A 21,587-nucleotide genomic window follows, 5' to 3' on the forward strand; every position below is an offset into this window, starting at 1 on the left:
AGCAGCGCCACAGTGCACATGCTCAGAGCCCCCGATACGTAATGGAGCAGCTGAGGATCAGACTAGTGCGCATGCGCATTAGTATGAAATTATCACGGTGTCTGTGATAAAAAGCTACCGACGCGGCGGTTAAATTAAAACAGCTGGGCTGCACTATGAGTCATCTCCGCTCCTCTCCCTGACACTTCCCTGATCTGGGCTAGTAAATATAAAAGCGGCTCTCGGCTCCGTGGTTCATCTTTTCATACAGCCGCCGCCACTTTTATATTTACTAGCCCAGATCAGGGAAGTGACAGGGATAGGAGCGGTGATGACTCGTATTGCAGGCCAGCTGTTTTAATGAAACCGCCGCATTAGACACACTGCCGTGCAACCGGAAGTGACGAGGGTAGGTTTTTCTCACGGGTAGGTAATTCTCACGGAACACCGGCTAATTGGTAATGACCCCCCAATCGCAGTTAGCAGACGCATGTTTTGCTGCAAAAATGTACGACACTCCATGACTGGAAAGGCTCTTGAGCTACTTTGGGGTGTTTATCGCATGTTGGGCAGAACATTCTAGTGAATGGCTTCCTATACACAATGTGTGCTTACACGTGAAAATACACAGAAAATGGAGGTGGGAATGTGCGTTTCCGCTATGCTCAGGTGTGAATGGGATGTGCTTGGGAGGAAGTTTTTAGGCAGCAAGGATGACCAGGGAGGAGAGGTGAGGGTTAAACACTGCCTCAGAAGTCGCAGCAAAGTGTTAAACATTCAGACAAATGTACGACTTTCTGGTGATTTTACATTGAAGTCTATGGGAGTCGTGCCACACAAGAATCGCCAAACGTAGTGCAGAAAGTATTTGAATTTGTCGCAGTGCCTAAAAGCGCAGTAATTAAGACAACGCCCATTAAAATCTAATTTTCACCTGACCTACGACTTTACATGTCACCAGAAAATTGCACTAGTGTGAACCAGGGCTTAGGGCTGAGGAAAGCGTGAATTCCCAGGACTTCTAACAAGTGTGGTAGATGGAGAACATGTCTGATAATCACCTTTATACTGTATGCAGGTTCCTGACCATTCTCTGAGCTCAGTTAGGAGATTCTCACACTCACTTACCTGACCTTCCGACTCCTGTGTAGGAATGGAGATAGAATTTTCTGGCACTCTGGATCCACAGTGAGAGATGAAAAATCTAAAGACTGAAAACGTTCTCTCTTCAAAGTCTTCAAGCAATAGCTCAGCTGCTTGGAATAATTCCTGTTCCTCCACAAGTGACCAGTATGTGAGCCGGACAGAATCAAACTTGTACAACCAGACATGACTCTCCTAATGAAGTCCTCATCCTGAGTCTCATACAGGCAGAAGATGATCTGAGTATGGATAGACTGATTGATGTTCTTCATGGCCCATTCTATGATTGCAGGTTTGGCTCGGAGTGAGATGGGGATTCCTGTGCTCTCTGAGAATTCCTTCACCTGATTTTCATTTAAGAGACCAAACAGGAATTGTACAGATAATGCTAAATGTGAGAAATGTGTACTGAAGTCTGATAGGGATTCCCCTTTACAGATCTCCGGGTGGGAAGTCAATTTCAAAAATCTCAACCAACCACCACCCATCCCATAATAGAGAGCAGCAAGGAACTCCTGTACACTCAGGTGGATGAAGCTGTAGCAGGTCTGGGTGCGGACGTCCCAATGAAAGATGTTCTCATTCAGAAATACAGACTCCACCTCATCCAGAGAAAGTCCATGTCTTTCTAGATCTTTCTTCTCAAATAAGATTTGTTGGTTCAGAACTCCCTGATTGGCCAGAGCACACAGCTTCTTCAGACAGGTTTGTTTCCTGCGTACAGACTGCTCCTTCTTACTGTGATGGGTTAGTAAAATTTCCAGGTAGAGAAGGTAAATTGAAGTTGTAGTATGAATTAAAGCCAAATCTTTCTTTATTCCTTGTTTCATTACAGTGCAGACAATCCAGCATGTGATGGGGACGGCACACATGGTGTACAGAACGTCATTGTCCTTTATTATACTGAGAACCTTGTCTGCATCTACTTTATTTCCAAAGAATTTATGGACATATTCCTTCCGATCGTCCCTTGTAAATCCCTGGATTTCCACCTTGCGAGAATCATTGATGAAAAGGTTAAGTTTCTTCATGGCCAGTGACCTTGTGGTGATGATCAGAGAAGATTGTGAGAGAATCTGTCTCCTGAGCAAGCTTTGGAGAATTATTTCTTTGTTGGTTTCCATTGAAATGTCAAGACAACCATCAGATTTCTCTTCCAGAGTCCACCTCAGTTCATCAAACCCATCAACTATGGTGAGAAGTTTTCCCTGACTTCCAGGATCCTCCAGAATAGACACCAGTTCATCTGAACTCATTCTGCAGGTTCTGGAGAAAAGTCCCACAAGGCTTATCTTTCCAGGGATGGTGTTGATTTCTCTACAGCTCAGATAAAACACAAAGTCAAACTTGTCTTCATAGAGATCCCCAGAGGCCCAGTCCAGCATGATCTTCTTGGATGTCATTGTTTTTCCAATCCCAGCAGGTCCTTGTAACACCACAATCTTAGGGATGAACCCATCTTTATCAGGGTCAAAGAGGGCCTGGATTGTGGTTGGGGATCTTTTTTCCATGATCTGTACATCTCTTCTACCTGAACTCCTTATTTCTTCTTCTTTTTCCTCTTTATTCTGGGGTCCGTCTATCATCAATAACTTGGTGAATCTTTTCGGTAGATAAACAGCCTCCCCGATAAGGGAATTATAATCTGGAATCCTCTGGGACGTCTCTTTCATGAACTCTTTGTGTTCCTTTGTGATGTCTTAATGAGAGAAAGAAGAATATTTTATTCCTCACACACACATGAAATAGTATTTATAAGACAGAGTTGGAAATTTTGTATTCTAACCATAAACCCGAAGAATGGAACCCTAAAAGAAGATATCCCATGAAATACAGGAGGGTTGTGGAAGCATCCAAACTATGTATACATCATCTAGACCAGAGGAGTAACTAGAACCTTCAGGGCCCTGGTGCAAGAACCCATGAAGAGCACCCCCTAACTGCTGGGGCCCTTTTCATAATTTCCAGGCCATTCCCTTTGGTCACAGGGCCTTTTCCTCCAAGGCTGGGGCTCTTTCAGTATTCCTGCAATACTTTTCTGTGACTTTGGTGTGATTTGAGTGCCTTAGACTACAATGTTAAATCACAAAATCGCAAGCAAGTCACAAGGAAGTTGCAAGCAAGTTGCACAACTTTGGGATCACAGCAGTGTGAACTGAGCCCATGTTCTGCAGTGAGTGGACCCCCTTCCTGCCATCTTGGGCCCCCCTTACAGTGTCAGAATGCCAGGGCCTGGTCTCAAGTGCAACCTTTGCAACCCTGGTTTCACCACTGATCCAGAAAACAATAAAACAAAATGTTCATCCAGAAGAGATTTGCATATCAAACGTGGATGTTCTACTAACCTGGACATTTTTTGTCATGTGTCTTCTTCTTCAGTTTGTCTGGAAATAAGATTAGGGAAGTGATTAGTCCTGACAAACCTCTAAAATGTATCAAATAATAACAAAGTTATTATTGTAGAAAAAAAAGGGAGGAATGCTTGTTTGGAAACCAAACAGTCATGCCATAAAATGTTGGACTTTCAAAACGGCATATAATAGCATGAATTAATGCGACTCAACAATTGTAAAAATGTAATCATTTTTATTACATGAAATAATAAATTAAAATAGTGAAGGAAAAACAACCATCACTAAAAAATCATATAATGAAAAAGAAAAACTAAAAAATTCACATAGCATGTTCCAACATAATGTGTTCATTTAGAACGATGATTATACATATGTGAAAAATACTTGACTATTACGGGTATATTGCTTGATTAATAGGTCAGATATATTTCTTGATTAACGGGTATATGCGTTTCGCGATATGCTTCTTCAGGACCAGTTTAAATCAAAACAATTCTTTGAAATAGAGAAAAAAACAACAATTAACAACTATATACCATATTAAATGATAACATATGAGCAAAATACTCAAAACTCTCATTACTCATGTATACATACATGCATCACAGAAGTGAGGTACCCTGGTAAATGGCAAAAATGTCTCCCGGGCAGACACAGAGAACGAACAGATGAGGGGAGGAAAGAGTCCAGTGGGCAAAAAATGGGACTCCAAAGGAACTGTGTGTAAGTCTGAAACCTATATAATAGATAAGAATCTATATATTGGCCTTTTCTTTAGAAAGTGTATATATATATATATATTATATATATATATATATATATATATATATATATATATATATATATATATATATATTTTTTTTTTTTTTTTTAATAGATGGAACTCCAAAAAATAACCTATTAGGGCAAAATGTTCTCATAAGGTATTTGGTTTTTTAAGGTATGAGCTGTTTGTTAGCCAAACAGGGGATGGCCCCTATAATAATATAAATGGAGTCTAAAGTAAAATAAATAATAATAATAAAAGTATATATATCAGTTCAGCCAAAGCAAAACATGTAAATAAAAAATATATAAAAAGGATTATCAAGAGATAATCAAAATATCTTATATATAAAGCTTCAAAATAGGGTGTGTTGATAGTCAGATATATGATAAAACCCACAGAATATATAGGGTAAGATATCCTTTGTTTAAGACCTACAAGGAATAATAATAAAATTCCAATGGTAAGTATATAGTTGAAGTAAAGGGATAGGATTATACCAAAAAAGATATATATACCTTATAGGTAAAGTAATTTCCTTAATAAGTCCAAAAAAGAACAGGATCAGGTGTCAACCAAGACCCTGAAAGGACCTGAACAAATTGAAAGTATATGCTCGTTAGGAAGTATAGGTATATATAGGGTAAGGAGCAAATGATAATAGTTCCTAAACCGTTAAGTTATTGCAGGTTCAGATTATAATTCAATAGCGAATATCCACCTCCCTATTCCCTACAAGATGTAAAGCGTCCTCTCCCTGTAAAATAATAATTTAAGGGAAGTTTGTTCAGAGGCTATGAAGTTGATACCAAAATAAGCGATATTGAATCCAGAGAACAAGAAAATCCAAGCTGCTCTTTACCTCAATCAGAAATTCCATTGTGTATGTGCCCCGCCGTGTCCTCCATATGTGTCCATCCCCCCATATATATGCATCATCCACCCCGCCAAACACGCGCTCGGCACACGTGGGAGGACGCACAGCAGTGATGTCATCACCGCGACTGACGCATATCCGGTGGTGTGTGCGCTCTGAAGCTCCGCACAACTTAACTGGAAGTGCGGCAAGGGGAGGTGACTGGCAGCAACCTGAAAGGAATTCAGCCAAGCCCCTCCCTGATAACAGGGGAAACAAGATGGTCTAGTCCCCTGTCGGAGCACATATGCCCGCACATAGAGACAACGGCACCTAGGGGAAAACTCATGTAGCGCATGTAAACACAATTATAATGACAATATTAGCCAATACTTATGATTAAAATGAGAGATACAAAATAAACAATATAATAGAACATATTTAATTAGCCAATTAATATATTTTAAAGGACTACATCAGAAAGTACTCTGGAATACAACAAAGTTGTTGGGCCTATGGAGTCTTAAAAAAGAAACCATAAAAAAGGACGTCCTATAAAAAAAGGACATCAATTCAAAACATGGGATGATCAAAGAAATTTCTTTAATATTAAAGGAAGGGTTTATAGCTGAGGGCTTCATTCAGCCCTGGGCTTTTGGTAGCTTGTCCCTCTAGGAGGATAATTTTGTCAAACTCCCCTCTTTGGGGGTTTTCCAAAATTCTTTCTAAAGCTGCAAATTTAATAACCGTTGTGTCATTTTTGTGATAAAGGCCGAGATGTCCACCTATGGGGGTAAGTAATAAGTTATTTTTACCGTAGCCAATGTGGTCCTTTATTCTACGCCAAAACTGGCGTTTTGTTTTACCGATATAGAAAGCCCCACAGCTACAGTACATAATATAAACAATGCCAATCGTCTGGCAATTGACATGGTGAAGGATAGAATGTAGGCGACCGTCGGGCAAATAAAGGGATTGGTTCTCAAAGATCCAATCACAAAATTTACATGCCCCACACCTCCAAGTACCTCTAATATCTCTAGAAGTGTCGGCTCTCTCATCACAAAAATGACTTCTGGTTACTTTATCCTTAATGGACTTAGCTCTCTTAAAGGTAATATCTGGACGTTCTCTAATATATTTACTTAAGATAGCGTCCTTACTTAAAAGATGCCAATTTTGTTGCAGTACTCGTCTAATGACTCCATGTTGAAGGTTGAATGGAGTAATCAGGCGCACCACGTCAGAGGCGTCCTTTTTCTCCCTTTTATACATTAGGTCTTCCCTTGTTCTTTGATTGGCCTTATTAAAGGCCTTGCGAAGGCAGGTTTTTGTATACCCTCTCAGAAGTAGGCGATCTTGCAAAAAATTGGCCTCTAATTGTTTAAAATGTTGTTCACTAGAACATATTCTTTTTAGATGCAAAAATTGAGAATAGGGTATACTTTGTATGAGGGATTTCGGGTGGGAACTAGATGCGTGAAGCACCGTATTGCCCGCAGTGGGCTTAAGGTACAATGTAGTACCTATCCTTCCATTATCAGTGATGAATATCTGTATATCCAAAAAAGCTATAGTTAAAGTGTCATAATGATGTGTAAATTTTAGGTTAATTTGATTAATATCAAAAAACTTCAAAAACTGAATAAGGTCCTCCTCTGGCCCCGACCACAGCATGAACACGTCATCTATGTACCGGAGCCAGAGGAGGACCGAAGTAAGGAAAGGAGACAACTTGTCATCAGAAAAAAATAGTTTGTTAACACCATAAATGAATAATAAATGATAAATCCTTTGTATGGGGAATGCTACTATAAAGGGCCTCTATCTATAGAGACTAAAAAGGTACCTTGAGGAACCTGTAAATCCTCTAGTTGTCTGAGCAGATCAGGAGTGTCTTGGGGCATAGGAAGGCAGCGTCGTTACATGCGGTCTAAGATAAGAATCAATATATTGACTCATGGGCTCGGTATACGAGCCCACGCCCGTTACTATGGGTCTCCCCGGAGGATTGGATACATTTTTATTTGTTTTGGGCAACGCGTAGAATGTCGGTGTGCGAGGGTTCTTGACCAAGATGGTATAATTTAATGTTTTATCAATAATTCATGTCTGATAGGCATTTATGATAAGTTGTGTAAAGTTGTTCTAGAATAGAATTGATTTCCATAATAGAAGTAATTGTGCTCCATTCCAAAAATCAGAAGTTCCAAAATAAACTTTTTTTGTTTCAGCGGGATGTCATAGGATTGGTCCAAGAAAACACTCACAGCCTCATACCCCATATGGTGAGGGTGGAACAGGGTTATTGAAAAGGGAGGATTATTTTGCAGAAATGCAGAACATTGTGTCAGATAAAGACAAATATGAAATCTTTAAGAAAGATCTGACCTATACATACAAGAAAAAGCTGGAGAAAATCATTAAGAAAGGCCATTAAGAAGGCATCATCAACCAAAAAGATAATTTTTGGTACCACTTGCTCCCAGAATACTTATTATATACTATCTTCTGAAGGTTCATAAGAGCTTGACTAAGCCGCCCGGAGGGCCGATACTAAGCGGCATAGATTCAGTGACATCTTAAATCGGAAAGTATGTTGATTTTTTTATACAACCATTAGTCCAAGAAACACCAGCATACATGAAAGATATGACCCAGTGTATTAAGAAGATAACTGAATTGAAGGGAATATATTATTAGTCACCGCCGATGTAACATCCCTGTATACGGTAATCCCTCACCATATGGGGTATGGGGCTGTGAGTACAATTAGAGAAGAAGGCAACCGCACATCGACTTGAAAGTGGAAAATTATAAAATCCATTTATTGAAAGTCCAAAAAATCCATACTGACAAACCAGAGACAGGAGACAATACAGTTAACGCGTTTCACAAAATTATATTCGCTTATTCATAACCGTGTGGATACATGTGGAGATGCCAACTAAATAGTGAAACTGCAGCCAAAAAAGCCAATAAACGTTGATTGAATAAAAAGCTGCAGACCATAGAAGCTAATTACTAGCAAAATAAGGTATGGCAAATTTCCACAGTGAAAGAAAAAGAAAAAGAAAAGAAAGAGAAAAAGAGTGAACCCCACATAGAAGAAAAAAAAAGTAAGCTTTTCAGATCCAGAAACTAATGTAATGGATAGCTCAATTGGGGCATTTGCCTCTGATACATCATCAGACTATTCACAGATGTCGAGATCTGGAAGTGACACTAATACCACTCCTTTTTCAAAAAAAACGGCAGAGAAAAGCGAAAAAATTTCAAAAGAAAAAAAAAAAAAAAAACAAGGAGGGGAGGAAAGCAGCATCGGAGATCAACAGGTCCACCACTATTTACTCCGTACACAGAGGAAGTAGGGGAGAATATGAATAATGTTATCAACCTGTCCCATAGAACACTCACTGTTGGAGAAATTAGCCTTTTATCAAAAGGCCTTCATTTTTGTCCGCACTCGCACTTTAATCCTTTTCCTACAGTTTTGGACATTAGCAAATTTGTCCGCAACCTGACTTTATATAGACATTTTTCGGATGTGACAGGCGATTCCAATGGTATTCTTGGTCCCGGTGAAGGGGGTGCTAGTGGATTTGGGTCACCTAGATCGTTCCAGGAATCATATGCACTTACTGATTTAGAAGATTTGGCAATGGAGAGTGAGGACATATCCAGAGATGGAGATGACAACACCACAAAAATCCCTTTGAAAGTACCATCGTCTTTTTACCCCATTCAGTCTCGTGTTTCACAAATGGACTTATTCCAGAAATTAATTGAAGATGACATCTTTGAATTGGGTAACAACATCTGTCCATCTGTTTTGTCTAAAGAGGACAATCTATCCATCAATGAAAGAAAGGCTTTGCTCTCCCTTACAGATGATTCATCAATAGTGATTAGAAATGCAGACAAGAGGGGAGCGGTGGTGGTTTTGGACAGTGCTACATATAAAAATGAAGCGTGTAGACAATTATTAGATACACATACATATATTGTCTTAGGCAGCGATCCACTAAATAAGTATAGATCTACTCTTAGAATACTCGTGGATAGTGGTGTTAGTCTGGGGGTTTTGACCCCCAAAGAATGTGAAAAATTGGTACCTGAGTTTCCTGTTACTCCCATTTTCCACCACCTCCCCAAGGTTCACAAGGGGTTACACCCGGTCCAGGGGAGACCCATTGTGTCTGGTATCGGGTCTCTTAATGAACGCTTGGGGGAGTGGGTGGATGGTCAACTGCAGCCCATTGTTCAGAGCCTTCCGAGTGATCTCAAAGATACCACTAATTTACTTAATACTTTGAGCAATTTTATGTGGCACAAAGATTTTTCATGGATTACATGCGATGTAGCAAGCCTCTATTCTTCAATTCCCCACGATTTGGCCTTGGAAGCTATACACTAATCACTTGTTCAATATACACGTTTGTCTGAAACATGCAGATTCTACATTGTGGAAGTTTTGGATTATCTTCTAAAGCATAACTATTTTTTCTTTGATAGGGTTTTCTATCTCCAGAGGTGTGGGGCAGCCATAGGGGCCAAGTTTTCACCCTCTCTGGCCAACGTTTATATGGGTTGGTGAGAGAGAACCCACATCTTTAGAGATAGCAACCCCTTTAGAAGCCAAATTTTTCTTTACTTTCGCTACATTGACGATCTGATCTTTATCAGTAAATGCAATGTGAATCTGGAAGTTTTCTTCCAATATTTAAATGAAAACACTCTTAATCTAAAATTCACAGGACAACAAAGTGTGGATAGCATGGAGTTTCTTGATGTTGTCCTTAAACATCATAATGGTCAGGTTGTCACAAGCCTATACAGAAAGCCTTTAGCGGGTAATAGTTTATTACACGCAAAGTCAAGTCATCCTTTTCATACTTTTAAGGGTATTCCCGTTGAACAATCCCTCCGTCTCAGGAGGGTTTGCAGTGATTTGTCCTCTTAACAAGGAGTCTAGTTTGCTGTATGGACGTTTTCTCGCTAGAGGCTATCCCAAGTGGACCCTGGATGGAGCCTATAATATAGCACTAGGTAAAGACAGAAATAGTTTTCTTATACCCAAGAAACGTTACAACAATGTTAACACCAATACTCGGGGAGGTTCCATCACTTTAACTATTCCATACAGCTTAGAATTTGCTAAGATAAAATCCATAATAAACAGACATTTACCTGTCCTATATGTGCAAATCTTGGAAAATGGTGTAAACTTGTAGCCAAACGTGCAAAAACCTTGGGAAACCTCTTGTCTCCTAGTTTCTTTTCTTCAAATCCTAAAAAAGACATATCTGAGACCTGGCTCCATTTCAAAGGGAACTTTAGGTGTGGCACCAAGGATTGTCTCACATGCCCACATGTTGCATTGGGAAACAATTTTCAGTCTACAATAGACAATCGGATATATAAAATTGAATTTTTTTTAATTGCAATACAACATTTTTGATTTAACAACATGTAGAGAGTGCTCAATGCAATATGTGGGCCGTACCACACGCAAACGAAAGGACAGGTTCAGGGAACACCTTAGCGACATTAGAGGTCGCAAATCCACCAATGTTGCACGTCATTTCAATATGGAACATAATGGAGATCTGTCCCTTGTGTTGGTTCAAGTTTTGGAACGAATTAAACCACCACCTGGGGGGGGGGGATGCTTTTCGCCTCCTATGTAGGAGGGAGATTTTTTGGATATACAGACTCCGAACCAGGTTGCCCGATGGACTCAACTTTGAGTGGGACGTTACACATTTTTATTCATAATCCTCTATACAGTTAGGTATAGGAAATCATTGGTTTTTTTTACATATGCGTGCACACATGTAATTTTATTATTATTCTCTATTTTTCCTCTTCTCGCACAGCGTTGTGGTTAATGGGTGTCTTTTGACACTTGTGTTTCCACTATGTTCTGTGTGGGTTTATTTATTGGTTTCATCAATTTATCTGTATGCGATTGCGTGCACACATATGTATATATTTTATGTTTTATATATATATATATATATATATATATATATATACATATATACATATATATATATATATATACATATATATATATATATATATATATATATATATATACACATACATGCACATTTTGGTCAATTGTTATTCTTTCCCTGCATGATATGTATGTAACTGTTTACTTTATTTATGTCATCGCACATTACTGGTTTATGTGATGATATGGGAGAGATCCGATACACTGTGCCATATATAGTGGGTGATGATTGATTGTCATCATTAGCCGATATATACTCATTTCGGCGTCTATGGGCATCTTTTCTACTCTTTTTTATATTTACCATCATATCCAGAGTATGTGTTGTCTTCAGCGGCATGTATGTGTATATGTCATTCTAGTTTGCGTTATTCTCTTGTTTGATTGCATCTTTTTTAGGATGAATCTTCATCCATACCATTTATGATCGGCCTTTCACTTTCTCAGTTTTTCTTTTTCTTTCCTTTCTTTCTTTTTCATTTCTTCTTCTTATTATTTTTTTTTCTTCTTTTTATATTATTATTTTGTGTTTCTGCATTTATATATAATGTTTACACTTATCATATAGATTGTTATACTCTATGTATATAATGTCTTACTTAATGCGGATACATGGGTAGATGTTGCCTCATCTATTTATTTTTATAATGTGCAAGGTTAATTGCTTTTTGCAATATTTCTCATTTCATCTTAGTTTACATAGATGTATTGGGAACTCTACTATCTTTGCCACATGCTAAACGCTCTTTCATTTTCATCCTTTTACTTTTCTTTTTTTCTTTTCTCTGTTTCATTGTGTTTTTATAGGTTATTTCCCTTTTTCTTCTATGTGGAGTTAACTATTTTTCTCTTTCTTTTCTTTTTCTTTCATTGTGGAAATTTGCCATACCTTATTTTGCTAGTAATTAGCTTATATGGTCTGCAGCTTTTTATTCAATCAACGTTTATTGGCTTTTTTGGCTGCAGTTTCACTACTTAGTCGGCATCTCCACATGTATCCACACGGTTATGACTAAGCGAATATCATTTTGTGAAACGCGTCAACTGTATTGTCTCCTGTCTCTGGTTTGTCACTATGGATTTTTTGGACTTTCAATAAATGGATTTTATCGTTTTCCACTTTCAGGTCAGTGTGCTGTTGCCTTCTTCTCTAATTGTACAGCTGCCGGGATTGCTGATCTAACCAGCACCCTTCTGATTGTCAAGACATTCCTTCACCTGAGCAGTCTTTTTCCCTTCCTTTGTTTGGATGAAGCTGTGAGTGTTTTCTTGAACCAATCCTATGACATTCCGCTGAAACAAAAAAAGTTTATTTTGGAACTTCTGACTTTCGGAATGGAGCACAATTACTTTGATTATGGAAATCAATTCTATCTCCAACGCACAGATGTGGCTATGGGAGCTAAATTTGCCCCTAGCCTCGCCAACCTGTTCATAGCCCTATGGGAAGATAGGAATATTTTCTCAAATAGGATACATGAACTGATATTATGGCGACGCTATATAGATGATGCCCTCATCATTTGGAAAGGTGAAGAAAACTAGCTGCATAACTTTATGCGAAACCTAAATTGTAACAACTGGGGCATAACATTTACATATCAATGCAGCAGAACGTCTATCAATGACCTAGATTTGGTCATATCCAGAAGAGATTTAAGTTTTTCCACCAGCTCATATCATAAACCTACTGATAAAAATGGGTTTATATCCACCCACAGTTGCCACCACCCTTCATGGTTGCGGTCGGTCCCCAAAGGACAATTTAACCTCCTTAGCGGTATTGCCGAGTGTGGCTCGGGTGGAATTTCACTGCCATTAGCGGTAACCCCGAGCCACACACTCGGGGTACCCCCAGGGAGCATCGCTGGATCCTGGTAGAGGTTACTTACCTTGTCGCCGGGATCCTGCGATGTGTCCCTGCAGTATTACGGCGGCTGGATCTTCCGCCCGATGCTGTGAGCCCCGGCTTCCATCTCCTGCGACTGGACGCTCGCAGGGGGGTGGAACCGGCAGCAAATGCAAATAGTCAAAACACACTGATTACATTACAAAATAAATTTACATTAGTTTGCCCCCCAGTGCCATTTCCTGCAGTTTTACTGTACTTTATATATATATATATATATATATATATATATATATATATATATATACACACACACACACAAACCCGATTCCAAAAAAGTTGGGACACTGTACAAATTGTGAGTAAAAAAAAAAAAGAATGGACTAATTTACAAATCTCATAAACTTATATTTTATTCACAATATAATATAGAAAACATATCAAATGTTGAAAGTGAGACATTTTGAAACGTCATGCCAAATATTGGCTCATTTTGGATTTCATGAGAGCTACACATTCCAAAAAAGTTGGGACAGGTAGCAAAAAGGAGGCCGGAAAAGTTAAATGTGCATATAAGGAACAGTTGGCAACATGATTGGGTATAAAAAGAGCCTCTCAGAGTGGCAGTGTCCCTCAGAAGTCAAGATGGGCAGAGGATCACCAATTCCCCCAATGCTGTGGGGAAAAATAGTGGAGAAATATCAGAAATGGGTTTCTCAGAGAAAAATTGCAAAGAGTTTGGAGTTATCATCTACAGTGCATAAGATCATCCAAAGATTCAGAGAATCTAGAACAATCTCTCTGCGTAAGGATCAAGGCCGGAAAACCATACTGGATGCCCGTGCTCTTCGGGCCCTTAGACGGCACTGCATCACATACAGGAATGCTACTGCAATGGAAATCATAACATAGGCTTAGGATTAGGAATACTTCCAGAAAACATTGTCGGTGAACACAATCCACCGTGCCATTCGCCATTGCCATCTAAAACTTGATAGGCCAAAAAAGAAGCCATATCTAAACATGATCCAGAAGCGCAGGTGTTTTCTCTGGGCCAAGGCTCATATATAATGGACTGTGGCAAAGTGGAAAACTGTTCTGTGGTCAGACGAATCAAAATTTGAAGTTCTTTGTGGAAAACTGGGACGCCATGTATGGGATTGCATGAGTGCGTGTGGCATGGGCAGCTTACACATCTGGAAAGGCACCATCAATGCTGAAAGCTATATCCAAGTTCTAGAACATCATATGCTCCCATCCAGACGTAGTCTCTTTCAGGGAAGACCTTGCATTTTCCAACATGACAATGCCAGACCAAATACTGCATCAATTACGACATCATGGCTGCATAGAAGAAGGATCCGGGTACTTAAATGGCAAGCCTGCAGTCCAGATCTTTCACCCATAGAAAACATTTGGTGCATCATAAAGAGGAAGATGCGACAAAGAAGACCTAAGACAGTTGAGCAACTAGAAGCCTGTATTAGACAAGAATGGGACAAAATTCCTATTCCTAAACTTGAGCAACTTGTCTCCTCATTCCCCAGACGTTTGCAGACTGTTATAAAAAGAAGAGGGGAGGCCACACAGTGCTAAACATGGCCTTGTCCCAACTTTTTTGAGATGTGTTGATGCCATGAAATTTAAAATCAACTTATTTTTCCCTTAAAATGATACATTTTCTTAGTTTAAACATTTGATATGTCATCTATGTTGTATTCTGAATAAAATAATAAAATTTGAAACTTCCACATCATTGCATTCTGTTTTTATTCACAATTTTTACAGTGTCCCAACTTTTTTGGAAACAAGTTTGTATATATACAGTGCCTTGCGAAAGTATTCGGCCCCCTTGAACTTTTCGACCTTTTGCTACATTTCAGACTTCAAACATAAAGATCTAAAACTATAATTTTTTGTTTAGAATCAACAACAAGTGGGACACAATCATGAAGTGGAACAAAATTTATTGGATATTTCAAACTTTAACAAATAAAAAAACTGAAAAACTGGGCGTGCAAAATTATTCAGCCCCTTTACTTTCAGTGCAGCAAACTCTCTCCAGAAGTTCAGTGAGGATCTCTGAATGATCAAATGTTGACCTAAATGACTAATGATGATAAACAGAATCCACATGTGTGTAATCAAGTCTCCGTATAAATGCACCTGCACTGTGATAGTCTCAGAGGTCCGTTTAAAGCGCAGAGAGCATCATGAAGAACAAGGAACACACCAGGCAGGTCCGAGATACTGTTGTGGAGAAGTTTAAAGCCGGATTTGGATACAAAAAGATTTCCCAAGCTTTAAACATCCCAAGGAGCACTGTGCAAGCGATAATATTGAAATGGAAGGAGTATCAGACCACTGCAAATCTACGAAGACCTGGCCGTCCCTCTAAACTTTCAGCTCATACAAGGAGAAGACTGATCAGAGATGCAGCCAAGAGGCCCATGATCACTCTGGAAGAACTGCAGAGATCTACAGCTGAGGTGGGAGACTCTGTCGATAGGACAACAATCAGTCGTATACTGCACAAAGTTGCAAAGTTCAAGGGGGCGAATACTTTCGCAAGGCACTGTATATACACACACACATACATACATATACATATTATATATATATATATATATATATATATATACACATACACATACATATTATATCTATCTATCCATCTCATATATATATATATAGTAGCGGAGTAGCGGTACGATCCACGATATCTCCACTGGTAGTCAGGCACAGCATACAATAATCCTGGTAGCGTATAATATTAACAACCCTCCAATAACCACACGACACATGGCTTGGAGGTCAAAACTAGACTGCCTTGTTTATTGAAAAACAGAGGGATTTACACTCAGCCAAAACCCCTCCCTCTTCGAGACATTCCACACACAAAACTGAACATCCCATAATACCTTACTCTGCCAGACAAACAATAGGACAATAGGAGGCAGGTATGGAACAATAACAAACCCCCACCCATCTCCTGAGGGACACTGCTCAGACATATGATAGTCCCAAGTGAAAGAGATCTCACTCTCTCCACATAAATGAACACTCTAAACACTTGTTTCTTAAAGGTATATACATGCAATAAACATAAGGCATATACGAAGGACATTATCCAGTGGCTGTGTTTGCCACATATATATATATATATATATATATATATATATATTGTGACAGGAAGTCAGGTAAATCTGGGAATGTAGTCACTGAGAGGAGACACATTCCCACCTGCTTTGAAAAGTTCACTGATACTATAGGGTGTTGGCTGCAAAAAGAGCCAGCAGGAAGTTGAAAACCATTCAGCTGTTCAGAATGAGGAGATCAAGGCCTCTATAATTTGTCCAGAGAAAATCTATTGAGTGCTGCCTCCTGTCGCCGTGTGGGCTGGGAGAGGAGGACAGACATACGTGTACCTCCCGACGCCGTGTGGGCATGGGAGAAGGACTGCTGCCTCCTGTCGCCGTGTGGGCTGGGAGAGGGGGACAGTCGGATGTGTGCCTCCCGACAAGCTGGTGAGCATGGGAGAAGACCCCCTACAGCGATGTGAAGCTAAGGAGGGTAACCACGAGTGAAGACGTCTCAAAGGTGAGAAGACAAAGTGTTCCATGTGAAGAGTGTGAAGAGTAAAGGGACCTGTTAAATGAACTGTGTTCAATGTGAAGAATCTGAAGAGTAAAGGATCCTGTTATAAATGAACATGTGCTGTGTGAAAGAAAACAAAGGGACATGTTCAATGGACAATGTTTGTGCTGTGTGAAAAGCAAACAAATGGACATTTGAGTGTCTGCTGTAGGATCAGCAGTGTCGGCCCAACAGTAGGTTGGAAAGACTTCTTAGGTAGGTTCCAGCGTGAGAAGGTAGCCGCCCACAGAGGCAAGGATTTATTTTGTCTTTTATTTTATTTTGATGTTTTTGCTGCATGCACTGGTATGAAGAAAATTGACCTAATAAACCAAACTATTGTTTTCAACCTCTGCTCGGCTATCTCTCTGTGAAAACGCACCCCCAAAGGGGTCATCCACGCCTACCACCGAGCTAATCCCTTACATATGGTGGAGGTATGCAGTGGGCATAAGCAGAGATCCCTGCAAGGATGTGCAAATGTTTGATGAACTTTATCTGGTGCATGAGATTGCACAATCTATGTGTGCAGGAGAGAAGATCCTGACAGAAAAAAAAAAAGTGTTTTAAAGAGACAGCGGTCTCAAAATTATTTGATGAACTTTGTTGTGTCTGGTGCAAGTGACTGCACAAACTGTGTGTGCAGGAAAAGAGATCTTGCAAGAGAGAGAGAAAAACTACATGTGTTAAAGAGACAGTGGTCTGAAAAATTTTTGCTGGACTGTGAAAAATTTGTTTGTGGAGTTATTGAAGATGGGGCGTTCAAAACGCCTGAAGAATGCAAAGATAGATGAAATGAGAGACCGGATTCTATGGATGGAGGGGATGTTGCCGTCTGAACCAGCCCCATCCATGCCTAAAGAGAGTCTACTAAAGAGGAAGGTTGTTGTCCCTAGCAACACTGATGAAACCGCTATGGAGACGCAGTGTGCTCAGATGAAAAGTAAACTCAAAATGGAGGAGATGTTGAAACATCTGATTATATCAAATGCAGCTCAACAGCAGGCAAATGCGGATTTTCAGCAGAGCTTTGCAGCTCAACAAAAGGCTCATCAAGAGAGCATGGCAGGCTGGAAACAGAGACGCCAGCAGCCAATGGAGGCCATCGGTTTGGAAGAAACCGAGTATGTGTGCAGGGCTGAGTTGGATGCCTTGCAACGGAAAATGGAAGAAAAGGAACAAGCCTTGGAATTGCTTAAAATGGAGCATAGAAACTTGCAGGAAATGAATGAACTACTCAAGTCTCATGTGTCACAGTGGGAAGAATCCACTGCTCTTCTTTTGGTCGAGTTGCAAAAACGCAGAGAGACTATAATGGAGAAAGATACCATCCTCATGGAAAAGGAAATTGAAATTCAGACTTTGCAGAAGCAAAGCATGTGTGAAATGTTGGAGTTGCGTAATCAGCTGGAAAAAAGTCTTCAGTGTTTGGAAGCTACAAAAATAGACCTGCAGGAGTCGCAGGAACAGAATGTCGCTCTGAAAACGACATTGTCTCTCAGCGACAACGAGAAAAGTGAAAGAGAGGCTAAATTACTGAGTACTGTGTATGAGCTCACCACTTTGAGCAATGTGGTAGATGAATTACGTGCAGACTGTGAAAGTTGGAAAGGTGAAGCCCAACGTTTCCAGCAGCAGTTAAAGGAGAAAGAAGCCTGTGTGGCAGAATTACAGTCTCATTCCCAGAAGCTAGCCAATGAGGTGAAAGCTCTTATGCAGGGAAAAGGAGATTGTGAACATAAGAGGGAAAAAGTAGAGGCACGGCTTCTGGAATCGCAAGTCAAGGTGTCAGAAGGTGACCGATTGTGTGCTAAGCTGTTAGAGAAGGCAAACCGACTGCAGGTTGAGTTGGACAATGTTACAAATCAGCTTTCTCAAGCAGACAGCAAATCTAGAGAAATTGCGGAAGATTTTTCTATCTTGGAATCGCAGCTGCAAGACACGCAGGAACTCTTACAGGAAGAGAGGTGTCAAAGGCTGAGTTTTAGCACAAATCTCAAACAAATGGAAGATGAGAAAAATGGCTTCCTGGAACAATTAAAAGAGGAGGCGGAAGCAAAGAAAAACCTATCAGAGCAAGTCGCAACATTGCAAGCTCAGATAGCGGATATGAAAAAACGCATGGAAGAAAGCGTTGGTTCATTACAGTGTGTTGAAGATGTGAAAAAGAAGTTTGATCAGATGCTTGGTGAGGAGAAGACTGTGTCTGCAAAATATGCAGAAGAACGCGCCCGTGCAGAAACGGAGGTGCGTGATAACGAGAGCAAAGCCCTGTTCTTGGCTCGCTCTTTGGAGGAAGCTCTAGAGTGTAAGGCTGAACTAGAAAGTGTTAACAAACAGCTGCGTACAAAAATGGAAGAATTGGTCAGCTCCAAGGATGATGTTGTGAAAAGCGTTCAGGAGCTAGAAGAGTCTAAGCGAGCCTTAGAACAGCAAGTAGAAGAGATGAAGATTCCGTTGCAGGAACTGGAAGAGGAATTCCAGGCAACAGAGGATCTGTCCCAAAGAGGGGATAGTGTGCCTGATGCAGTTTTTAAAAGGATCAGTGTTTTGGGGTCTGTCCTGAGTGAGCCTCAGAAATGTGATGACATGTGGCTTGAATCACCCCTGTGGAATAAACCGTTCCTTCAAAAACTTCAGCAAACAAAGGAGCTGTGTAAGAAATGTGATGTTTTCTCAGTTCAGGCTGAAAACCTAGTGGAGAAAACTAAAGCGGAGAAAACTAAAGCAAGTGATATAAATCTGGGAGAAAAAAGCAAACGCCACCTAGTGGAGAAAACTAAGGCTGTTGATGAAAACGTGAAGCAAATTAAGTTCAAGTGCCTTTCAGGGAATATTTCCAAAATGGAACTGGTGAAAGACGGGTGGCAGAAGTTTGATCGTGATCTTGAGATACATTCCATGTGGAATTCAGATAGAGAAAAGGAACTAGGTGACCTTGAGCGGTCAAATAGTTCAGCAGAAAGTGCATTGAAGAAACCTGTAAAAGAATGTGTTGCAGTTCCATGCTTCTTCACTGATGCAGAGAGGAGGTCTATAATGGATACCACCCAGATCGCTGGGTTCAACTGTGTTGTTGCCTTTAACCCCTATGTTGGTGGAAGGAAAGTTGATGATGTTCTGGTTGGCTACTTCTGTGAAGAGTTTGGCAAGAAATATAAACTGAATATCAAATCAAATAGTAGGCCTTTACTGCGACTCGCTCAGGAGGGCGAAAAGTTTAAGAAGTTGATGAGTGCAAATGCTTCAGATCTGCCTATGAATATGAAATGTTTGAATGATATTGATATCTCTGGGAAAAGGAACAGGGGTCACTTTGAAGAAATGTGTGACAGCCTGTTGTCTCAATTGGAAAATCCTCTGCACAGCATCTTAGAGCAAGCAAAGCTCAAGAAGGAAGATCATTCCCTTTTACAACAAAAAGTCAATGATTGTGTACAGCTGTATGGAGAGGCAACTCAAGTCACAGAGGGATGTCAAGAGTCCCTACTTGGAACAAAGCTTAGTGAAGCAAAGGTTCTCAAAGTTTTGTGGAAAACATTTATGGATTGCAGAGAGAGGCGTCTTAAGAATGTTGAAGACCTTAAGACTAGCCCAATTGAGTTGCCTATGGATCACGGTCCTCCATGGTGGATTGGACAGACGGTTATGAGGGACAAGCCGTCTGACATTTATGAGAAAGCTGTCAATGAAGATGACAGAAACGAGAAGGAGCAAAATTATGCTAAAAATGCAGTTGAAGAATGTGTATATGAGATGAGAGACAAACTGTGTGGCATTTATGAGAAATCTGTCAGTGAAGATGACAGAAACAGTTTCATCCGGAAGCTTGAGGATAATAGGAGGCTTATCAGTGAGTCAGCAGTGCCTGACACATGCGTGCCTGGAAATATGTGTCCCAACCCTAGGGTTGAAACAAGAGGGGGGGGTATGTGACAGGAAGTCAGGTAAATCTGGGAATGTAGTCACTGAGAGGAGACACATTCCCACCTGCTTTGAAAAGTTCACTGATACTATAGGGTGTTGGCTGCAAAAAGAGCCAGCAGGAAGTTGAAAACCATTCAGCTGTTCAGAATGAGGAGATCAAGGCCTCTATAATTTGTCCAGAGAAAATCTATTGAGTGCTGCCTCCTGTCGCCGTGTGGGCTGGGAGAGGAGGACAGACATACGTGTACCTCCCGACGCCGTGTGGGCATGGGAGAAGGACTGCTGCCTCCTGTCGCCGTGTGGGCTGGGAGAGGGGGACAGTCGGATGTGTGCCTCCCGACAAGCTGGTGAGCATGGGAGAAGACCCCCTACAGCGATGTGAAGCTAAGGAGGGTAACCACGAGTGAAGACGTCTCAAAGGTGAGAAGACAAAGTGTTCCATGTGAAGAGTGTGAAGAGTAAAGGGACCTGTTAAATGAACTGTGTTCAATGTGAAGAATCTGAAGAGTAAAGGATCCTGTTATAAATGAACATGTGCTGTGTGAAAGAAAACAAAGGGACATGTTCAATGGACAATGTTTGTGCTGTGTGAAAAGCAAACAAATGGACATTTGAGTGTCTGCTGTAGGATCAGCAGTGTCGGCCCAACAGTAGGTTGGAAAGACTTCTTAGGTAGGTTCCAGCGTGAGAAGGTAGCCGCCCACAGAGGCAAGGATTTATTTTGTCTTTTATTTTATTTTGATGTTTTTGCTGCATGCACTGGTATGAAGAAAATTGACCTAATAAACCAAACTATTGTTTTCAACCTCTGCTCGGCTATCTCTCTGTGAAAACGCACCCCCAAAGGGGTCATCCACGCCTACCACCGAGCTAATCCCTTACAATATATATATATATATATATATATATATATATATATATATATATATATATATATATATATACATAGTAGGTGAGGTTGAATAAAGACAATAGTCCATCCAGTTCCCCCTGTGTAGGTGTGTGTGGCTGTAATCATCTCCCATACCCCTGAATGTTCTGATTCTTGAGATGTA

At 40.3% G+C, this 21,587-nt stretch overlaps 3 protein-coding genes across 3 annotated transcripts in view; 1 reads left to right on the forward strand and 2 right to left on the reverse strand.

The window, feature by feature from the left end:
- Window positions 1-2,817, reverse strand: part of LOC309552479 (NACHT, LRR and PYD domains-containing protein 3-like) — a gene marked incomplete at its 3' end in the record, with an annotated part of 343,454 nt that extends 340,637 nt beyond the window's left edge. Inside the window, exon 1 of the mRNA XM_082253448.1 lies at window positions 1,108-2,817. Within this exon, the coding sequence (XP_082109574.1) occupies window positions 1,108-2,795 (1,688 nt within the window). The 5' untranslated portion in view covers window positions 2,796-2,817. The remainder of the gene's footprint in view (window positions 1-1,107) is intronic.
- LOC309553399 (NACHT, LRR and PYD domains-containing protein 3-like) overlaps window positions 1-21,587 on the forward strand; it is a 997,590-nt gene that overhangs the window by 607,693 nt on the left and 368,310 nt on the right. The gene's annotated exons all lie outside the window — the stretch shown is intronic.
- The window catches only part of LOC309552480 (NACHT, LRR and PYD domains-containing protein 6-like), a gene marked incomplete at its 3' end in the record, with an annotated part of 167,750 nt that continues 149,625 nt past the window's right edge, over window positions 3,463-21,587 (reverse strand). The window contains exon 4 of the mRNA XM_082253449.1: window positions 3,463-3,506. Coding sequence (XP_082109575.1) covers window positions 3,463-3,506 — 44 coding nt within the window. The remainder of the gene's footprint in view (window positions 3,507-21,587) is intronic.

This window comes from Pelophylax lessonae, assembly GCF_965119305.1.
Source record: "Pelophylax lessonae genome assembly, chromosome: 4".
Taxonomy (NCBI): Eukaryota; Metazoa; Chordata; class Amphibia; order Anura; family Ranidae; genus Pelophylax; species Pelophylax lessonae.